The 21,574-nt window shown below is 32.4% G+C and overlaps 1 protein-coding gene across 3 annotated transcripts; it reads right to left on the reverse strand.

Annotated features, from left to right (window-relative positions):
- Nucleotides 1-13,724: 13,724 nt before the first annotated feature.
- Nucleotides 13,725-16,884, reverse strand: LOC115705644 (LIM domain-containing protein WLIM2b). Of its 3 annotated transcripts, none has more exons than XM_061103492.1 (6): nt 16,631-16,884; nt 15,669-15,901; nt 15,180-15,279; nt 15,045-15,079; nt 14,833-14,922; nt 13,725-14,300 (listed from the first exon to the last, which is right to left on the reverse strand). In XM_061103492.1, the coding sequence occupies exons 2-6, from the start codon at nt 15,801-15,803 to the stop codon at nt 14,073-14,075; spliced, it is 588 nt and encodes a 195-aa protein (XP_060959475.1). In that variant the 5' UTR covers nt 15,804-15,901; nt 16,631-16,884; the 3' UTR covers nt 13,725-14,072. The 3 variants fall into 3 exon arrangements, with proteins under 3 accessions (XP_060959475.1, XP_030488906.1, XP_030488905.1); XM_030633046.2 differs by having other exon boundaries at nt 16,634-16,772; XM_030633045.2 differs by having other exon boundaries at nt 16,450-16,718.
- Between the last annotated feature and the right edge of the window lie 4,690 nt (nt 16,885-21,574).

Genomic DNA, 21,574 nt, shown 5'->3' on the forward strand with positions numbered 1-21,574 from the left:
TCCTTTGTCGGCTGTTATAAATTGTTGGCTACAGTGAGCACTATTCTCGATGGTTCTAAATAGTCACAAAGTTAAAAAAAAAAATTATAGATCTAGAACCATATCTCACCACCAAAACTAGTTCTCACCTCATTTATATTCAATACAGTAAAGATATATTTTCGTTACAAATATATTAACTTTTGCACCTATCCATTGACAGTGAAGCTAAATCCCGACAATTGTTCTCCAAAGTACTCAGCTATATTGTTCCTCTCAGTCATGGAAATTCAAGAGATTAGTGAGATTTCCACAATGAATACACTAATGAAAAATAGAAAGATACATCAAACTCTCACCTTTAGTTCACCTTGAACTAAGACACCAATATCAAGATCCTTCTGGATGTGGAGGTGGGTGGCGGTGGTGGTATGATTGGGTCATCAGCTCAGAGGTGGGTGGCAATGGTGGTGAGATTGGGACCGAGAACGAGAAGAGATGAGGAGGAGTGAGAGAGAGTGAGGTGGAGGTGCAGGTCAAGGTGGAGTAAGAGCAAGGTAGAGCGAGAGATGGAGGCTCGGTGGAGGAGGTGGCGGTGGTCATGGATGTTGCTCATCGTTCGAACGAGACAGCTAAGAGAGGAGAGAGAAGGTTGCACACAGTTGAGAGAGAGAGAGAGAGAGAGAGAGAGAGAGAGAGAGAGAGATCTGAGATATAAAAAATGAGATCTAAAATAATTAGGCTTTTTTATATTTAAATGGGAATCACCGACGGTTTAAAATCATCAGGTATATTATTCCAAACTGTTTCAAATTGTTGGAAATAGTATACCCAAAAGTTTTAAATTGTCGGAGATTTCCTTAACACTTTTTTTTTCAATTCTGGTCTCATAATCGTTCTAAATTGCTGGAATGGTAACCACCTGTTCAAAACTGTCAGGAATACTTCACTATAGCCGACAGTTTTGAATAATTAGAAATTTTTATTAACGGTTGTTCTAAAAAATACTAATTTGGAGACCAACGAGAATGGTATATTTTTTTAATAGTAATGAAGGTTTTAAGTTCCAAATATTATTCCAAAGAAGAAGAAGCCATTATAAATCCATGGGAGGCCTGGAGTAAAAAAATTTAAATAGCACATTAATTTCAAATGTGTTAAGCCTCTTAATTTTTGATTCCTCAATCAAATTTGATTATCTTTAATATTTATTTTTGTATGTTTATGTTTAATCTTCCATTGTCAATAGTTTGAGAACTCTCTTGATTATATTGTTTATGTTAGACTATATATATAGTGTATGTAATATAGCATATAGAAATGATATGAAATGCGGAAAATAAACTCTAATCATATCAATAATATATGCAATAAAAGGATCGATGTACCTCCAGCCATTGATCTTTGAGCTTCAATCCCTGCGATAGCTTCGGTATTGGAGTTCGGGCTTCCTCGCTCTCTAAACTCTCTTTAGATGGAATTTTCTGAATGAATTCAGAATGAGTGAGGAGCTCGGGGACCGAGACCCTATATTTATAGGTGAGATACTCCATCAGTATCTGCACCACATTAATTGTCAGAATATTTTGACAATTAATTCAGGAAATCAAATCAGGTAATGAATATAGAAATCTGACCATATATAGGATATTACATAATTGATTTTGTCCAGATTCAATGAATATAAAATATTCATTTATCAGAAAATCAATTATTTATTTATTTCCTTAAATAGAAAATCATTTCCTTAATTAGAAAATAACTTCCATATATAAAATATTCTAATATTCTCCCACTTGGTCAGTATTTAAACTAAAATATTCAAACCCAACGTTCCTCATTATATAATAAACATACGAATCATAGCGAGATGTCCTCATTATGAATCGAGTATTATCTTCCATGTATTACAATACATTTATTATATAACAATGTACTTTACGTGGCAATGTACTTAAGTGAATAAACCCTAAACCTTATGTTTATTCAGGTCCTCTGAAATTTTTCTCAAATGTAAAATTAAGATGCGCATAAATATGAGAAAAATCAAAATAAGAGTTTCATTGATAATAACTTTATTTGTACAAATTACATAAGGGAACCAAGTCCCATGTTCTCTACATAATCCTTGAATTTATGAGGTGGCAAGCCTTTTGTCATAGGATCGGAAATCATCAATTAAGTGCTAATGTGTTGAATGACCACTTTATTTTCCTTAACACATTCTCTAATAGCTAAGTACTTAATGTCAATGTGCTTGCTTCGACTTCCACTTTTGTTGTTCTTAGCCATGAAAACAGCAGCTGAATTGTCACAGAACATCTTTAGCGGCCTTGCAATGGAATCAACCACTCTAAGGCCTGAAATGAAACTCTTTAGCCATACACCATGTGATGTAGCCTCAAAACAAGAAACGAACTCAGCCTCCATAGTAGAAGTAGCAGTCAAAGTTTGTTTGTTACTCCTCCAGGACACAGCTCCACCAGCAAACATAAACACGTAACCAGATGTAGATTTACGTAAATCAGTGCAACCAAATAAATCCGAGTCCGAGTAGCCAACTACTTCTAGATTGTCGGTTCGTTTGAACATCGCTTGTAATCCTTAGTACCACCGAAGATACCTCATTACTTTCTTTGCAGCTTTCCAGTGGTCTATCCCCGGGTTACTCTGAAATCTTCCTAACATTCCGACAGAATAAGCAATGTCGGGTCTTGTGCACACCTGAGCATACATTAGGCTTCCGACAGCAGAAGCATAAGGAATGTTCTTCATTTGTTCTCTTTCAAAATCATTCTTTGGGCACTGGCTCAAATTTAATTTATCACCCTTCACAATTGGAGCAACGCTCGGTGAACAATCTTTCATATGAAATCTTTCTAAAACTCTGTTGATGTAGGCTTCTTGAGATAAACCTAAGATACCTCGGTATCTATCTCTATGAATCTTAATGCCTATGACATAGGATGCTTCACCCATGTCTTTCATCTCAAAGTTCTTTGAAAGAAATTGTTTCACTTCACGTAGCAACCCTTTATCATTGGATGCAAGAAGAATATCGTCCACATATGAAACAAGAAAACAAATTTTACTCCCACTTTCCTTCAGGTATATGCATTGATCCATGACATTCTCTTCAAATCCAAAGGAAGAGATGACATCATGAAATTTTAAATACCATTGGCGGGATGCTTGTTTTAATCCATAGATGGACTTCTTGAGCTTGCATACCAAATCCTGACCTTCACTAGAGGAGAATCCTTCTGGTTGTTTCATGTATACCTCCTCCTCTAGATCACCATTCAGAAAAGCAGTTTTTACATCCATCTGCTCCAGCTCTAAATCAAAATGAGCAACTAATGCCAAGATGACTCTCAGGGAATCTTTCTTTGATACAGGAGAAAAAGTCTCTGTATAGTCAATTCCTTCCTCTTGAGTGAATCCTTTAGCAACAAGTCTCGCTTTGTACCTCTCAGTGTTGCCTAATGAGTCTTTCTTAGTTTTATAGACCCATTTACAACCAATGGCTCTCGCCCCATTAGGCAACTTTACAAGTTCCCAGACTCTGTTGCACCTCATAGAATTCATTTCATCATCCATAGAATTATACCACAATTTTGATTCTCTACTGTTCATAGCTTGTAAAAACGTTTCTGGATCATTTCCAATTCCAATATCAGATTCTAATAAATACACAACATAGTCTTTGTAAATCTTTGGTTTGATAGGTCTAGTAGATCTTCTTAAGACTTCACCAACAGGCTCTTGGGGAGCAGCAGCTGGTTCAGCAGGTTCAGCAGGTTGTTCAACAGTTGCAGGCAACTCTTGAACATTTTGATCTACTGGATTATCATTACCAACTTGTGGATCTTCAGTGATTGGTAATGGTTGTTCAACATTCGTTTGAACTACAGGAGTGTTAACCATTATCAATCTTGCTTTTGAAGTGGAAGGTTCTGAAGGATCTTTCTCAGGACCTAAGTCCTTTGATTGATCACTCCCACTGATCAAGGCATTTTCAAGAAATTTTGCATTCCTTGATTCCACAATTCTTGTGCTATGAGATGGACAATAAAACATGTAACCTTTAGACTTTTCAGCGTACCCTATAAAGAATCCGCTTATGGTCCTTGGGTCCAATTTCTTCTCTTGTGGATTATATATTCTGACTTCAGATGGACATTCTAACACCCTAACTAACTTAGGCGTATTACGTGATTTTTAAACGTACTGTGCAGCTCGTTGCTAATCAACGAGGTTTATGGAAAAACGTGATTAATTAAAATTTTGCTTTTTAATTAAACTTATAAAACAGTATTACAAAAGACTCGGGATCCCGATTATAAAAATATTTACAAAAAGTTTAACTGTTTAACTGTTACATAAAAATAAAGGTCGTCTAACGACCAGTTACAAAATTAGCCTTGCTGTCCCGAGGATCGTACGCTCCAGGCCTAACCGCCCCGACATGTACAATCTCATAAGCTCGCTCACGGTCCATCAGCTAAAGCCTTCCTTTACCTACACATAAACGTAAACTGTGAGTCGACAGACTCAGTAAGAAAAGCATAATAATACTCATACATAATTCTAACTGCCGTGTCCAACACGATACTGAGTCCCGCTACTGCCATGTCCAACATGGTACTGAGCCACTACTGCCATGTCCAACATGGTACTGAGTTCTGAACGTTCATAGGGACGGTACTATTGACACGTAACAGCCTGATCGGTCGAACCGGTCATACTCCGGCTGCTGGTCATACTCCAGCCTGTACCGACGTGTTACTATATCCTCCTGATCGGTCGAACCGGTCATACTCCGGCTGCTGGTCATACTCCAGCCTGTACCGACGGGATATGTCAATAGTACGGAACCACCAACCAAGTGTCAACCTGATCGGTCAAACCGGTCATACTCCGGCTGCTGGTCATACTCCAGCCTGTACCGACGTGACAGGGTTGGATGGTTCGAAGCCAACATACATAACTAATGTAATCTAATAGGCTTCCTACATGCACGCTAAACATGTAATCTACATATGCATACTGTTATACTAATCTTACCTGGATTCCGAATTCAGGTGTGCCGGTCAACCTGACTGGAACTGAAGCTGAGCGGCGGACACGGCTCCTAAACCATAAAAATCACAACGCTATAAGTGACACGCTAAATCACTTCCCGGGGACTAAAACTAGGAACTAAGAGTTTCCCTATCGATAAAAAGCATGGCAATACCCCCTAAAACATAAAAACGAGGAAAACACGGGTTCTGAAAAATTCCCCAAATAACCATTCAAAGGCAACAAAATCACCCAGAACTCACAGAGTCACAAAACACCATTAAAGACCAAGCTTTGAGTTCCAAAACTCAAACTTGGTTAGAATCCACTAACATGCAATCAAGCTAGATCAAACCTACATAAATATGCATAACTAAGCCTTTGAAAATGAAAATAATCAACCACAGCAAGTAATTTACAGATTCAACATATATTTTCAAAATTCATGCTCTTGAACTAAAAACTCCCAAAACTTGATTCCAAGTAATCATCATGCATACACTAGCTCTAAATTACTTAAAAATAGCAAGATTAAACTTTAGAAAACAACAACAAATCACAGCAGCAAGAACTTCAAATTAACATGCATTTACTCAACTTTTTCATCAAAACTCAAGAAATTAAAGAAGGGAGAAGATGAGCTAACCTAGCTTGCAAAGGACCTTAAGATGAGATGAATCAACAAGTAAAAATCAATGAAGAATTCAGCTCCTTGCTGCCCAAAGCTTCAGCCGAAATAGAGAGAGAAATGGAGAGTTTCTTTTTCAAAATTTTCTATTTTCTACACTTAGCATTTTTGTAAAAATTTGGAATAAAGCATATACACATAACATAAATCCAATTCAGCCAATTAAACACTCAAATAATATTTATTTTTCAAATAAAAAGGCCACTAAAAGACAAAACACTAATGGGGCAAAAAGACCATTTTGCCCCTCCACCATAAAACCACATAATTCATACTAAAGGGGTATTTTTTGGGACATTCTAAATTCCCGGCCATTCCCGACATTCCCAATGTCTAAAACCCGTCCCCAAACTACAAACATATTAAGTTGTGATTTCTACTGAGCCAAACGCCGAGTTCCAAAATACCGGGCACCGGAATTACAAAATAGGCAAGCTACTGAATAACATAAATAACAGTATAATAAATTATTTAAATAGCTATAAATAATTTCATAAATAATCATGATTAACTAATAATTTCCAAATTAAACTAAGCGGGCTTTACAGACATCCCCAAATGCGTACATGATTCAAACTTGGTTTCCAACATTTCCATAATTCAAAAGGAGTTTTTGAGACTGCCTTTGTTGGAACTCGGTTTAATATGTACACGGATGTCTTTAATGCTTCAGTCCACAAGGATTTAGGAAGGTTAGAGTTGCTACTAAGCATACTCTGCACCATGTCCATTAATGTTCGGTTTCTTCTTTCTGCAACACCATTTTGCTCGGGTGTACCGGGCAAGGTGTAATGGGCAACAATCCCATTTTGTTCAAGAAACTTCGCAAATGCACCAAGTGCTTGTCCATCTTCTGTGTATCTACCATAATACTCACCTCCTCTATCTGATCTCACTATCTTAATTTGCTTGTTGCATTGTTTCTCTACTTCAGCTTTAAATATCTTAAAGACATCTAATGCTTCACTTTTATTATGAAGTAAGTAGATATACATGTAGCGTGAGTAATCATCTATGAATGAGATGAAGTATTTCTGACCATATGACTCCATATCTGGACTACATATATCAGTATGTATGATTTCTAATATTTCAGAACTCCTATGGACACCAGTTTTGACAGACTTGGAGGTTTGCTTTCCCTTAATGCAATCCACACAAGTATCAAAGTCAGTAAAATCTAAGGTATTGAGTACCCCATCTTTTACCAACCTTTTAATTCTATCAATGGAGATATGTCCCAATCTCCGGTGCCACAATGTACAGGAATCCTCTTTCATAACACATCTTTTAGTGCCAGCGTGAACATGCATAACATTATTAGTGGTATTATTTTGTAAATTAAGGCAGTAAAGACCATCAGACAATATACCATTTCCAACACATTCAGATTTATAATATAAATTGAAATATTTGTCTGAAAATGTAAAGGAAAAACCAAAGGGTATAAGTCTTGAAACTGAAATAAAGTTTCTAGAGAAACTTGGTACATAAAAGGTCTTTTCTAACTTTAAAATAAAACCATTACTTAAAACTAAATTGCATGTTCCAATAGCTTCCACATGTGAGCCCATCTTGTTTCCAGATAAGATGCTTTGCTCACTTGCCACTGGCTTCCTTAGATTTTGAATATCCTGCAAGGAATTTGTTATGTGAATTGTTGAACCAGAATCAATCCACCATGTGTTAAGATTAACATTAGCCATATTAGATTCATAACATACTAAGGAAATTGGATTACCTTTGTCATCCATCCATTTCTTGAACTGGTTGCACTCCTTTTTCGCATGTCCCTTTTGTTTACAAAAGAAACATTTGATGGAATCTTTCTTTATGGCAGCCTTGGGAGCTATGGGATTTTTCCCTTTGTTCTTCTTGAATGGCTTGCGTTTCTTAGGTTGAGTGGTCAGGTGAACACTTTCTCCTTGCTCCTGTAGGAGCCTGGCTTCCTCTTGAACACACATGGTCATCAATTCATTGATAGTCCATTTTTCTTTATGTGTGTTGTAGGAAATTTTGAAAGGCCCATACTGTGGAGGAAGATTGTGAAGGATGTAATGAACCAGGCAGGTATCAGGAATGATAACGTCGAGTTTCTTCAAATGAGCAGTGATGTCCCTCATTTTAGAAATGTGTTCTCGAACTCCTTTAACACCGGTGAGTTTTGTGAACGAGAACTCTTGGATGAGGTTAATGAACAAAGATTTATCTGAAGTGTCAAATTGCTCATCCATCACTTTGATAAAATCTTTCACCTTCTCAGGTGGCTCCACCGATCCACGCATTCCCATAGGAATTCTGGACATAATGAACATGATGCATAGACGATTAGATTGCTCCCACTTTTCACGTAGTGCAATCTCAGCTGTGCGGCTAGTATCGTTGATAGCAGCTGGTTCATCTTTCCTTATTGCATAATCCATGTCAGTGCAAGCTAGGTGGAGAAGAACTCGTTCCTTCCAGATTTTGAAGTTGTCACTCCTAAGCTCAGGGATTTCACTAGTGATTTCAGCATATTTAGAGGTGGATGAAATAGCTGCAAGAATAGGATTACAAAAATTTAGATGTTAAAAGAATTGAGGCTTTAATGAATTCATGTTTTACCAATGTAGAAATATGATGAAGATGTAAATTTTATTAAATCTAAAATTGTCTGTGGGCTAAATTTTAACTCTAATAAAATTATATGAACTTTATGATAGATTTAATGAAATATTTAATTTAGATTAATGGAGGAATGAAATCTATCTTTAATTAAAATTTGTGATAACACTATTAAATCAAATCCTCATAACTCCCTGTGGGGTAAATTAAGAGAATTTAACTTAATATATTATCCTAATTAATTATAAAAATATAATAAAATCCCTGTGGGGTAAAATTATTATATCCAAATAATTAATTACAAGTTTTGTCCATTAAGGTGAATTTTAATTAATATATAATTTTATATAATTAAAGATGCTGTGGCTACTCCCTAATTATAAAAAATTATATTTTCACTTTAGACATTAGGTATTGGGCTCTACCTAAAAGTAATTTCGTTATTAACATAATAGACAATCACTGAGATTAGTGCTCCTAGTGTGGTCGTCCGAAGATCATTAAAAACCATTCTAGATATGAGCATTTGCCCCAGGTTCATGTTTTCTTATGTCAAACCACAAAACTACTTACGTTTTATTCATATTTTATTCATTTTATAAAGTTTTATGAATATTTTATGAATAATTTTATGAAGTTTTATGAAACTTAATTGCTAAATAAAATATTCAACCTATCTTAATGTTTGAATATTTTTAAATATATCTAGCACTATATAAGGAATTTATGTATAACATTTAAATCATACAAATCTAAATTAATTGCATTAAACATAAATTTGTCAAATAAATACAAAATAATGCAATTAATGTATGATCATTAATTAAATGTAAATTCCTTAATATGAAATTAATGGCAGATTTTTCGAAATTAATTTAGACAATAAATTGCAGAAATTTGGTAATATATAATTAAATGCACAAATTAGCACAATTTTTACATGCCTAAATAAATCATGTAATAAATTACCAAATTTAAACAAATTTCCATTTTCAATTTATACTATATATGTATTAAACAAAAATAGAAAATTAACTAAATGCAATTTATTGACTAAATTAACACAAAAATAGGAAAATAATTAATATTCCAAATAAATAAAAATTTATAAAAAATTCGGAATTTTTCCTTTTTTTTTTTTTTTTGAAAAAACCACATTGCCAAACGACACGTCGTTTTTTACATTCTGAAGTGTGCAGAGAAAACATACAAAACGACATGTCGTTTACTATAAACGACAGCTGCAACGTGCCATTCAAACGACACGTCGTTTTACGCCAAATGACACGTCGTTTTCTCCAAATGACATGTCGTTTTGCATCGTCTTCTTCAGCCAACCGGGTCGATTTTGACCCGTTTTTCTGCACGCGGGTCCGTCGAACCCGACCCAAACCCGATCGAAAATTGCGTTTCTGACGACCAAATTGCGTGTTTTCAAATCTAAAATGTTCTAAATCAAATAATAAAGAGATCCACATAGATTTTATGCACGAAAACACGAAAAAATATATACTTTAATATCACGAAATTAATCGGGTCAGAAAAAGTTTTAACTGAAATTTTTTTCCATCTTTAAGTTTTTCAATGGATTTTCAATGCTTAGATCGATCTATAATACTATACGAATATAGTGATATATTTAGAATTCGAAATAAACACCGAAAAAAATGAAAAATGGAAAAAACCAAACAATGGACCGATCGTGTTTATATATATATGCATATATATATGCATGTATATATCACATAAATGAAAATGAATATTATGATTATTATTATGCGATAAAACATATATATAATATACAATATATATATAAACATATATATATACGTAAATACACCGATAAAAATATATATATACACTGTACGAGTATGAATCTGTATGAGTATATAATATATATATATGAACAGTATGAAGAAAATGTATATATAATATAAATGGTATGAATATAAATATATATACTCACGAATAGATCCGAAAATAAATATATATATATGTGAACAGTATATATAAGTGTATATATATATATGAAACTCAAATAAAATCAAGGCAGAGATAAATCCGCTTTGATACCAACTGTTAGACTATATATATAGTGTCTGTAATATAGCATATAGAAATGATATGAAATGCGGAAAATAAACTATAATCATATCAATAATATATGCAATAAAAGGATCGATGTACCTCCAGCCATTGATCTTTGAGCTTCAATCCCAGCGATAGCTTCGGTATTGGAGTTCGGGCTTCCTCGCTCTCTCAACTCTCTTTAGATGAAATTTTCTGAATGAATTCAGAATGAGTGAGGAGCTCGGGGACCGAGACCCTATATTTATAGGTGAGATACTCCATCAGTATCTGGGCCACATTAATTGTCAGAATATTTTGACAATTAATTCAGGAAATCAAATCAGGTAATGAATATAGAAATCTGACCATATATAGAATATTACATAATTGATTTTGTCCAGATTCAATGAATATAAAATATTCATTTATCAGAAAATCAATTATTTATTTATTTCCTTAAATAGAAAATCATTTCCTTAATTAGAAAATAACTTCCATATATAAAATATTCTAATAGTTTATTCTCATTTTGTGAAATTCATTGTTGAATTTTGTAAAGTCCTCCTAATTACCAACATATAAGACCCATTTTCTAAATCATTGAATGCAAACAGAAATATATAATATCAGTTATTTTTAAATCTTCTTTTAATAAATTTAAAATGTGGTCTGTACTAACAAAATTGAATGAAAATTACGGTTTGTTAAAAAATTCATTATAATAGAAAAAATCAATATGTATTACAACTCTATTGTAAAATGTTAATATAAGAGATTGAATAAATATATGTTACAACACATATATACTCTATATATATATATATATACAAAAGAAAAGTAGATTAAGAGAATTATAACACATGTAATATAACACAATGTATATATAATATAAAAAGAAGAAGAAATACACTCACGCACAACTTTAAGTGTCGATTAGTGGAGATCATCATGACTTGAACAATGTATTATCACTTTTTCTTTTCAAAAGCTTATTTTTCCTATCTTTAAGCATTAAGGGAACTCTCTAAGAAATAGTTTTGAGAATTATCAAGCCTTATAGTTTTCTAACAAAGTGATTTTTTGATAGAAAAACTTGTGTTTTCAAATTATATAGTGTTTAGAATTCACATTTGATATCACACATGACATGGATGTTACCAATCAAAGTATGACATTAAATGGAGATAAGAATATTTGTGATTGATGATAGAAACGCCCCCATAAATTCTCAACGTTTTGCAATATTTTTCTTAGAAATGGCTCCAAACAACATATCGCCTGGAGCTAAACCATATAACCCTCGAGATACATTGAATAACGTCGAAAAACCCTCTATCACAGGTTAAGTTGCATGTCGCCTAATAATAAGTGACATGTCGCCTGGGACAATTTCAGCACATAAATATTTTGAGTTTCAAAGCTCTTCTTCGAACCAACTCAACACTCAATTATCCAAAACTCATTTAACTAATGTAAATGAATATTTTGATAGTTTGAAACTCTTGAAAATATCTCTATTTGATTTTCTAACTCCCATATTCAATTACTAACTTAATTGTATCTTTATCAACCGTGAATCATAAGTTACAAACTCATAATTAGATTAGTAACTCCTCATGTTACAACTTTATGTGTTTGTTACATTATATATCATATAATATAATCTCTGAACATTTTTATATATAATAATTTCATAATAAAATATTTGTCACAATTTAATCTATTAATTATATTATCAAATAATATAATTAAATTTTACTAATATTGAGTATTTATGTCGTTAAAAGATCATTAATTTTATGTTGGTTACAATAGACACCGCTCTCTTTTTGAGTTATTGCAGCTTCTTCGTGATTTCATGACGCAATGAACAAAAAAAAAAAACTCAAATTTTGGGTGCTTATGCCACAATTATTTCTTACATTTATTTATATTAATGATCAAATATTTAGAAATTGTATAAATATACTAAAAAATATTTGAAATGGTATTTTTACTATTATATATATAAATTAATACATTTTACATATTTTCCATAAATAAATAAGTAGTATCTCCACCCTTTAAAATATATCTAACACTAACACTTAGCCTGCATAAGTGTTATTTGGAGAGATATGAAATAAAAATCATTCTACAAAATTTTTTATCAAAATGTTTTAGAAACTAAATATTTCAAGAGATTAAGATAAAGAAAAATGATTAGAAAAGAAAATAACAAATAATTTTTACGTGGTTCAAGCGTTAACGAGCCTTAATCCTCGATGCAATTTTATAAGCTTTTAGCAATAGAATTTTTACAACTCTAATATTCTTTGTGAATTTTCAAGGTTGTGAACCATTTGCATGGAAGAAATAATGCCTTATTTATAGGCAGTCGTGCTAATTGAGTTGGACAGATCCATGCCTAACTAGAGTTTTCTATGAGAAAAGCTCACTAATAAAGTAAAAGACATTATTTGAACATTATTTTAATCTATTAGGCCGAGTAGGTAAGACCCAATTCCTAAAAGAAACCACCATACAGTGTGTAGTACTGTTGATAGTGAGAAACGAGGTCGCATATTGTCTTTGAAAAAACATGTCAGAGTTGAGGTGTAATCCTCAAAAAGGTTATCTTATTTTTGTCGTGTGCCTTTCCAAATGTCAGTAGAGGGGACAGATCCCTAAATTTCTTGTGATCATAGGGTGTCATGTCCATCTTTCCAACTTCCTTTCCTGGATGGTCCTAAGGGTACTCCCATTTAATTTGAGAACTTCGTAAGTCTAGTCGATTTTACTAAGTGCGCCTTTCCTGGATGACCCTGAGGGTACTCCCATTTGATTTGAGATCTTTGTAAGTCTAGTCGATCTTACTAAGTGTGCAGTGCTACATTTGAGAGTTACAAAACTGGAGTCTCAAACCTAATCAAAACATGTCATCCGAATACCCTTACAGCTGGGTGAAAACTATCATGCTAGTCTTCTTAGTCCTAATAACTAAACCAATATTTATTGGGCCTCCATTAAACGCCATGTGTCACTCTTCCAAAAAAAATAGGTAACAAAAATAAATTAAGAAAAAAAATCTCAAACATTTCTCCAATTAATTGTGCCTACCAAAAAATGTCACATCTATTCATGAAAAATATGATTTTGTTTATTAAAAAACATGAGACAGCCTCATCTCCCATTTATTTGGTTGACTAAAAAAAATTAATTTTGTTTGAACTAGAAATATTATAATACATATGCACGTATGTATATGTATGGAGTTCACGTCTTGAGTCGAGAGAAGTGATAAAAGAATAAACTGGCTTGACTCGGGTGTTTCCATGTCTTTATGAAAAAGGCAACACGACTTGCATCTCAGGTCCTGAATTGTCATTTTACAACCGTTGGATTTCAACATCCCATTTCCATACAACAACATCAAAAAAACACCACAACCCAACACTTGTGAGACCCCTTTAGCCATACATGACAAAAAGAGAAGAGCCAAGTTTTGCCACTCCTACATTCCATCATGTAAAAATAGAGCATCATAATGTTGAGATGAATAAAATAAAATGAAAACACTCTCAAATCGATAGAAAGAAAGTCATTGTAACCACACCACAAGTTCTCTTTTGTTGTTTCTTTTTTTTCTTTTCTTTTATTATTCGTTTTTTCTTTTTCTTTCATGAGCTTATGCTTCTGCTTCTGCTTCTGGAACGGAGGCTGCAGCGGCAGCCCGTTTAATCGATGCAGACTTGATCAGATGGTTGTAGTTTCCCTTCTCCTTGAAGAGCTGAGAGAAATGGTGTTTGCAGTACAGAATTCCTTCCAAAGCTGCATAGTTTGATGGTGAAAGGGCGCAGCCACCATGAGAGCACTTGAAGCAAGACTTGTGATAACTAAGGCTCTCCACTGTCACCTGCAAAGTTTTCAATTAAGCATCAAGTCTCTGATATAATCGCCATATGTACTCTACAGGCTTGTTGTGCTTACTTCGATGGTACATTCCGAAGTCCTGACTAATTAAAGTGTATACATCATACTTGCATACAGGGAAATCCAATTCAAGTGGAACTCAAACTACTAACAGCTATGAACTGACTATATGCTTGATGTTCAAGATACGAATTTTCAACAGCGGTGACATTAACGACTCTAATGCTAGGACAGATCGTAAGAATGCCTCTATATTTACAACAAAATTAAGCAAATTATATTTCATGCTTAGATTGAAACACTGGCTGAACGAATCAATTCCTACTCAGCCAAAACTAAGAACTTTAGTAGCATAACTTTCCTTCCATAATTGTGTAAAACAAATTGTGGAATATGCAAGCATAAAGAGAGATGGTATGAAAGCGATTTAGACCATGACATAGATAAATGGAAGTATAAGAGGATATGCCTAAGACATGATAACAGATAAACATTATTAGATTTTGGCATCCTACCTTCTCCAGTGGATAGGCGGTTTTACCACAAGTGGCACATTTCTCTTGTGTTCCAGAGAACATGCTGGCAGCTTTGCTAGGTGATCTAGTCTGAAAAGATGACACCATGGGATATTAGATTAAGTGAAGTTATTTCTTCATTCAGAATTTGATGCAACCAATGATATAACTAGATTTGTAATCAAATGTGGTGCATTGTAGAAGTGATTTACCAGCTCTGGAGTTAACTTCTCAGCTGACTTTGCAGCTGTTGAAAATAAAATTTATGGCAAATTAAAAAAATCTGGTGGAAAAAAAACAAGAAATATCAGCTAAAGAACTTGCTCAGGGAAAAGAAAAAGACATACGTGACTGAAAGTTCTTGTTGAAATTGCCAGTTTCCTTGAAGAGTTGCTCAAAATGAGGCTTGCAGTACAGAACACCTTCCATGGAGGAATAGTTGCTCAGCTGAAACAAAATTAGACATTCCTCAACTACAATAATAAAACTTCTAAATTCTTGAATTACTTGCCTTTAACATCAGAATTCCAGTCCATCAAACAATTCTCTTTTAGAATTCTCAAATCAAGTTCTCACTTGGACAAATAGAGGCACATGCACAGTTGCAAATTGTTTATTCAGCCCAAATGTTAATATGGGCATTTCCATGGTAGAATGGAAGAAACTATATAAGCATGAGAACAAGGTAATGTAACAAAGGAACTTTCATATTTGAGTCTTATCAGCTCAGCCAAAATTAAAATATCGGATATTTTTTTGTCTTTTTCATTGCAAGGATATGATAACAATGAATTGGAATTGAGCTGTAAATTGAGAGTAGTGTAATGTAAATGTACCTTTAAAGTCCCTTTGCAGTGGGTGCACTTGAAGCATGACTTGTGGTAAGAAACACCATCTGCAGATAGCTGCTCCACTGGATAAACTGTCTTATCACAAGCCTTGCATTTCTGTTGGGTTCCAAGGAAAGACATAATTAACTGTTTATGATTTTAGATCTGAGCTCTCCTCCCCACCCCAACACCACCACCAAGTACACTGCCCAAAATTTCTTCCTTCTTCAACCTTATACCTGTTTGGCAGAAGAGAAAAATAGGTTCAAAACCCAGCCAAATTGAAAAAGAAGATAAATGCATAAACCGTGTTTAAATGCATTGTTGTTTACAACATTATACAAAACAAATAGGTCAAAACCAAGTCAAATAAAAAAGATATAAGAATTGCAAGAACCCTGTTTGGCTAAGAAAATGAGAACATCAAAACTTGTGAAAATGGGAGTATGTGATTTTGACAATTCATCACTGATTTAACCTTATACAAGCAAATTTCGACATTAAAAACTAACAGAAAGTGACACAGAAAAACCCATTTATCAAAATTTAAAAAGTATAAGCAAATACAAACCCAAATCTGCTACTTAGCTTATCCCATTAATCGATCTGAAACTCTCACAACACAAAACAGCTCTATCACTTTTTCTTAGGGTAAAAAAGAACTTGTAGAAAAATAAGATCATTAACAAATAATACAAAGCGTATTAATACAAGATGATATAAGATCTGGCTCCAAAGGTGATATATTATAACAAAAGAAATTAAGAAGAAAGCAAAAGGCTCATACCCTTTTGAACCAAGTGAAAAATGTTGGATCTTTGAAACTGGGTGGACTAAAACTCGTTGATCAAATTTAAAAAGAAAATGTTTTTAACCTTTTAAAATGAAAATATTGTGTAAACTGAAATGGGTATTTGACAAAGAATTGAAACAAGTGTTTTAAGGAACAAAGTAAAGAGAGATTGGACCTTCTCTTTGTATGCAGCGAGTAGAGATATAGAACCAGCAGGTGAGATATAATGGACCTCCACAAAAGAAGAAGAAGAAGAAGAAAAAAAAAACAGCAGATATTTTTTTTTCCTTTTACTAAAAAACTTAAATAAATATTGTGCTGTAAACAATTTGTCTCCACTTTGTCTCGTTCAACGCTCTCTCTTCTTACTTTATCAAGCTCCTTTTTTGGGCTTTTTTTTTTGGGTCTATTTTTTCTCTGAAACATTAATCAGCACAATATTCTGTCCTAATTTTTATTATATTTCTTTCCCTCCAACTATGTTGTGACACATCATTTTACTTAGCATAAGTTAATTATAAAAATTTGTATTGAGACGATGTGTCCAAATTTAATTTAGATTGATAATAAAAGAATAAAAGACATGGTAAATGGGATACAGAATCTGGTTCCTCAATCTGTATTTGGATAAATATATCCTTTACAAGTTGACTCTCTTCTTCTTCTTCTTTTTCTTCTTATTATTCTCTTTCTTGCTGTTATTGTTGTCTGGTTGTAACATTTAAACTCATTCTTCAATGCCATTGACGGTTATTCCACCAAATTAAACCACTCTTTTTCTCCTTTCATTTTACCAACTTTGATACTTACATACAAATTTTTATAAATATATATTATTAATACATATAAATTGAAATGTTGAACTTGAAAGAAAATAAATGTGAATTGGGTGCTTAAAGGTCCCAGCTTTTTGCAGAGCATGGGAATAATGGGGTTGGCTTTTGATTAAATAAACACACTTAAAGAACATAAATGGGTACCCTAATAAAAAAGAAAGAAAAAAAAAAGAACATTAATGGGTTATATTCTCATTTCTCACTATTTTCTGATATTATTATTATAATTATATTATGAGGAGAGTGACGCACGCGCTTGGCCTCTATAATGAGCTCTCATGATCTAATTAGAGCACGAAAAATGATTTCATTTCTTTAACTAAGTCATATTTACAGCTAAATATTCCCCACAAACAACCCTTAAATTTCGGTTGTAGATTTTGTTAACAAATATACCACCACATAGGAATTGGCTGACATAATATGATAGCATATCTGAGCCCTATTGCCTAGTTTAGTATTATTATTGTATTCTTGTCATATTGACTCCAAACTAGCTTCACACGGCCAAATATTTAGACAAAAGTAAATTTGAAAAAATAAAATCATTTTGAAATTTGACACATCAGTCTTTTTAAAGTATGAACTTGGAGTGAAAAATAAGCATTGATGAAGAAGGATTAGTTTACTCATCTAGTGTTACATAGTTTTGATAATTAAAAATAGGGGAATATGAATATTATAATATTATGTGTATGATTAAAATTTATTAAAAAAATAAAAAATACTATGTGTGTAATTAAAATTTATCAAAAAAAAAAATAATATGTATGTAGAAAGTTATCAATGATATGATGATCCCCTATAACTTTTTAGTAAAAGAAAAATGGTTCATTGTATAGTTACTTATTCTGGTCCGTTATTGTGTGTCTTATAGCTAGTTAATTCATATTTTCTTTTTTTCTTTTTGTTGATATATTATTTAATTACTGCATAATATAAATAAAATGTATTGTTATGTACTCTTATAATAATATGGTCGTTTAATTATGTTTCGAATAAGTATATGTAAAGAATTAGTTTTTTTTTTTTTTTACTTTGTAGGGATATATATGAAGAATTAGTTTTCATATATTCATTATGTTGTTTAAAATAATAATATAGTAATTTTTATCAAATATTTTTTTTTTATTGTTGTTTGTCTGAAATATTTCCAAATACTTAATAACTTTAGAATAAAAAATTCCTACAATTTGTTATTTTAGTTATTTTAAAGCTCATGTGTATATTTTTATTAAAGTGTTGGTATTATTTACATTATGATATGTTGCTGCAAATTATTTAACGTCGTTGCATGTAATATTTTTAAATAACCTAGGGTAATGCTTTTTATTTTTTTGTGTATTTTTTCCTTATTAAGGTGTTTGTATTTTACGTGATGCAAAATATTTAACGTCGTTGCATGTAATTTTCAAATTAAACCTTTAAATAACCTATCTAAATATATGGTAATTTTCCTTTGTATTTATCTAAATTTAGGTTAAATGAATAGCATAAGTTCTCACTAATTAAATGAAACTCATTAACATCATCAATAATAACTCAATAATAACGACTGTTGATGCAGTATTTAGTCAATAATAATACATCATGAAATAATAAAGTAGTTGCACAAAATAGAATGATAAATGCATAAATTAATGAATAAAAAATTTATAATGGTTTGACCTAATATATAATCTATCTTCACTTAGTTTATTTTATTGCATTTAAATTTTTAAATAGAAAAATCAAATAAACTTGAATTACTTGTGTCTCTTTGTGGTAGTTGTTAACCCTAAGATTTTACAAAGTATAATCTCCAAGTTATAACGAGCAGGGTAGTCAAAGACTAAGAGGTCATGCCTTGACAATGATATTTAGAGGCTAATCACATAATTTTAGTCTTTCCAAGTACCTTTGCACAAATACACTTAGCGAGTCAAAGTTTTCAAACCCACCGCTATGAGGAGGAGATAAACAACCTCTGTTTGAAGAACCAGAGGTTGGAGACCACGGTGACCGATATGCAAAAGGTACTGAATAGCATACTCGAAGGCAAAACACGTGTCTCGCTCGTCAAGTGCGAACAAAAATGACAAGAGAGGGGCAATCAACTATGCATGTTAACGAGAGAAACTTCATGTTCTCTACTAGTGATACCTCGCAGGATCAGCCAAAGAATGACCTATCATTAAACAGGTATCGTGCATGTCCGCTAAGATAGCCCAAATTGGCTCTCCCTCAGAGGAATGAACCGAGAGAAACACCCTATGGTTGTAAGGAGAAACTTTATCCAAGAGGTTTCATGATAGAGGGCATCTCGTCTATGGTTCCCTCTCAAGTGAGAGGCAAACGTAAGACCCTATCCTTCAATGTTGGTGAGAATTCACACACTAATGAGACGAGAAAAGTGTCTCACGCATCCCCTCTTGGGTTTTGTGCCTTAAATAAAATCCATTTCAATATAATCAAATTTACTAATTAATAAAAAATCTGAAATCATTTTATGTTGCATGGTTCACATGATTTATATCATGATTATATGCTTAATGTATAAATTCTATTAAGTCCAGAACATATATTTATTCATGATTATAGTGTTGTCAACACAGTGGAATATAATCATGATTATATGTTCAAAAGTTTAAGTCTCATGATTTGTCAATACACTGGATTTAGACTGATATGATAATCAGCGATAAGGTATACTTACACCTTGGATAAGTGTTACATCCTTTCCAGGGCATTGACAAAGTATGCCTGTATCGAATGTATGGAGTATACATTGGATTGGACTGATATTGAATTTGGATAAGATATCATAAACTTACTGTTATATTTTTCTAAGTCAATATCACTGGTTGATCTTAGGTCTATAGATCTTATCCTGATATGGTTAGGTTCAATCTCAATTGTATTATTTATGTTCTTCAATTTATTCGTTAAAGCCTACCAATTAGTTCAGGTCACACGTACATATTAAGGACATGGTAGTTCAATTAAGTAGGAGCGCTAATCATAGGTATGGAATTTATAGCTTCTATAAGTATTTAGAAGTGAAACAATGATTTCCTTCAAGCTTGGTTTAATAGAGATAAATGATTGAAGCCTCATTTCAGTAATTATATTAGTTTACTAAAATATCATTTATAGGTAGCTAAGTGTTTTAAGGATAAAGTACATTGAAGGGTAGAACGGTAAATTTATCCATATTCCATGTAGATCATCTATAGAGGATTTTTGACTATTTAGATTAGAACAATAGATAATTCATAACAATCTATATCTTGGTAAATATAGAGCGTTTTATATAATTAAGAGTGCAATTCCGAATCTATAGTGGCACAAGGAGGAATTAATAAGTTAGAGAATTTACTAGGTAAATTCTAGTTCTACTTATTGAAAGCTTAATTATATAGGCTCATGGTCCTCATACTAGTTGAGATAATATGCTTGCAGACTCAGTTAATTGATTTAAATTAATTAATTATAATTCTAAAATTAGACTATGCCTTATTTATGAATTTTCACTAAGCAAGGGATTAATTGTGAAGAAAAGAGATTTTGGGGTTTATTTGTTAATTAAGAAACTTTGTCAAGTCTAATTAATAAATAAAATAAAAGACTATTTTATTTGATAATTAATTATAATTATTAAATAAATAGTTTTAACATTTATAGGATTAAAATTAGAAAATATAGCATTATTGAAAGAATGATAAAAGGTTGAAATAAAGTGGCAAAATTATAGCTAGTGAGGCCCATTAGAGTGGTTGGTCACTTAAGTGGATTTTTGCTCATTATTTTAGGGAAACTTACAAAAAAATACTGGAATTTGGGTTAACTTTTACAAAAATACTGTCACACGAAAATCTTTTCAAAAAATACTGTGTTTTTATAAAACACCAGTAAAACACAAAGCAGGACAACTCAAAACAACAGTAGAACACCAGTGAAAACTTAATACAGTATACTGCAATATGGAACTTATAAAAAATACAGTAAAAAAGTAAAAAATACCGTCTGGCAGTATTTTTGTAAAAAAATGGCAAAAGTTAGTATAACCATGTAAATTTCCCTTATTTTATTCTTTTTAATGCATATAATTAAATTCTAAATCCTAGTTGAAATACTGAAAAAGGAACATGATGCTCTCTTCTCATCCAACAACCTACTTTCAATCACATTTAACTTAGTTTTCATTCTTTGACAACTAGTAGAAGAGAGACTCCTTTCTATAGTGATTTCACACCTTATTCATTGTTCTTTACCAATTTGAACCATAGTGATAGAGTACCATG

This window comes from Cannabis sativa, chromosome 1, assembly GCF_029168945.1.
Source record: "Cannabis sativa cultivar Pink pepper isolate KNU-18-1 chromosome 1, ASM2916894v1, whole genome shotgun sequence".
NCBI lineage: Eukaryota > Viridiplantae > Streptophyta > Magnoliopsida > Rosales > Cannabaceae > Cannabis > Cannabis sativa.

Coding starts and splice junctions, on each gene's coding strand:
- LOC115705644 (XM_061103492.1), bottom strand. CDS start 15,803: ATGTCTTTCCTTGGAACCCAACAGAAATGCAAGGCTTGTGATAAGACA. Junction 15,080..15,179: donor CAACAAGAACTTTCAGTCAC/GTATGTCTTTTT, acceptor TATTTTCAACAG/CTGCAAAGTCAGCTGAGAAG. Junction 14,301..14,832: donor CCGCCTATCCACTGGAGAAG/GTAGGATGCCAA, acceptor AAAACTTTGCAG/GTGACAGTGGAGAGCCTTAG.